Source organism: Salvelinus sp. IW2-2015, unplaced genomic scaffold (genome assembly GCF_002910315.2).
Source record: "Salvelinus sp. IW2-2015 unplaced genomic scaffold, ASM291031v2 Un_scaffold16312, whole genome shotgun sequence".
NCBI lineage: Eukaryota > Metazoa > Chordata > Actinopteri > Salmoniformes > Salmonidae > Salvelinus > Salvelinus sp. IW2-2015.
The window spans coordinates 341,959-343,800 of NW_019957531.1; the positions used below are offsets into that span (position 1 = coordinate 341,959).

At 42.8% G+C, this 1,842-nt stretch overlaps 1 protein-coding gene across 1 annotated transcript; it reads right to left on the reverse strand.

Moving 5' to 3' along the window:
* Positions 1 to 765: 765 nt before the first annotated feature.
* On the reverse strand, positions 766 to 1,632 carry LOC139027419 (G-protein coupled receptor 183-like). The gene has a single exon (XM_070442538.1). The coding sequence runs from the start codon at positions 1,630 to 1,632 to the stop codon at positions 766 to 768; it is 867 nt and encodes a 288-aa protein (XP_070298639.1).
* Between the last annotated feature and the right edge of the window lie 210 nt (positions 1,633 to 1,842).

Below are 1,842 nucleotides of genomic sequence, written 5' to 3' on the forward strand. Positions count from 1 at the left end.
TTTTTGGATAGCTGGAAAAATAAATGCTGGTTAGGAGAGACATATTTACAGTCTGGTCCATTCCATCTCTCAAATCCCATTTCACCTCAGTCCACAACAAAGGTGAAGTTACATTTCACATGCATCATTCTTGGAAGGGTCCCAACACAAGGATACAGAAGCCTATCTCCGATAATGATGGGAATAGGAATATGTTTTGGGTGTTCACTTTGAACCCGGTTAATTTCCTTTTACAGAAGATAAATGAGGTGTAGTTTATATTTTTCATAAATATGTCACCACAACATGTGCATTAATTAATTAAATTAATACCAGGTTAGAAAGGAAAATGTGTCAGTCTTTACAGTAAAAACAAAAACGAAATACAAGAGCGTGGGTAGACTACCAGAGAAAGTTTGGGGAGAAATAGTGGAAAAGGAAATTGAAGCAAACAAGGGTGTTGCGCAAAATTTGGCATATAGATTGTTCACACCGGTTGCCCCAAGACCCTCACTATGCTTAAAATTCTTCCTCCGTCTTTGCTCATCCTTTAGTGATCAAAACCGATTCTGTGTGTGAGAGAAAAAAACAGAAACATCAACACCTACAGTCTTGACACATTACGTAAATAGTTGACACAGTGTTAACTCCAAACCCTGGTCCTGGAGAGCCAGGTTGTAGACTTTTGTTCTAACATTTAGATCTTGATTCAGTTGGTTTATAGGTCTGAAACAGAAACTTGGGGGGTCTCTATAGGACCAGGGTTGGTGACTCCTTTGTAATAGCCTACCTTCCCTTCCGTTTGGGACACACTCTCCTCCACACCGTTCTCCATACCGCACCTCTTAGCGCTGGGCTGCCCCAGATGTACAACGCTGGTGTGACCAATGCGTTAAACCTCGCCAAGATGGCAAACAGATTCGTTGCCTCATTCCTAAACTTCAGACCACGGTAAGTTAGCTGCCGCACTATGATATTGACAAAGGAGGGAGCCCATAACGCTAAGAAGCATATGACCACAAACACTATGATGCGCAGAGACTCTTTCTTGTTATCTCTCTCAGTGCTGGGTGCCTCTCGCCCTAGCTGGTTTCTGGCTATGATGTACAACTTGATGGTCATCAATACCTTGGTGAGAACTATTATTTGCAAAGTCATAACGCCGAATGCATTGATCTGCGCAGCTTTTGAGATGGGAACCATGTTTTGCACCAATAATATGAAATAGGTGTAAATCCAACAAAACGCACAAATTCCAATGACAAACGAACGCGAGATGAAGCGATTGTAAAAAAAGGGGTGGCACACTGCAAAGTACCTGTCAAATTGTGCAAACAAAAATGTGAGCACATTCACCCCTAGGAATGAAGGCAAAATGTAAAACGTTCCATTTCTGGATGGGTAGCCTTCTTGAACGTCGAAGAGACCGAGGTAGTAAATGGAAAAACCAGTCAGTGTGTCACTGATGCTGGTGTTCAACATGAATATGAACCGATTCTGTATTCGCAGAGATCTCGTGCTAAAGATAGCGATCACTACCGAGCCAGCTAGGAGAATGGCACTTGTAGCGAACAGAATGTGGAAAATAAAGATAAGAACGCCCTCGGGGCTGTCGAAGTCAACCGACAGTGGAATGGTCGCGTTTGAGAGCATCGTGACGTTCCGTCAGATGGTGAGCGATGAATCAGTATTTATAGCCGAACCACCATGTCTAATGAATGCACGTCTCTCCTGAGGGTCAGCACATTGTCACCAGAGTAAATATGTTTACAGGCACACAATTAGCGTTGTTATGCAAGGTCAAGGGTAGATTGGGCCTGAGATGGGAACATGGAAAGTTTAACCACTATATGATTTGTATTG

Bases quoted from the DNA above. Each gene is read 5' to 3' on its own strand.
- LOC139027419 (XM_070442538.1), bottom strand. From the start codon at position 1,632: ATGCTCTCAAACGCGACCATTCCACTGTCGGTTGACTTCGACAGCCCC.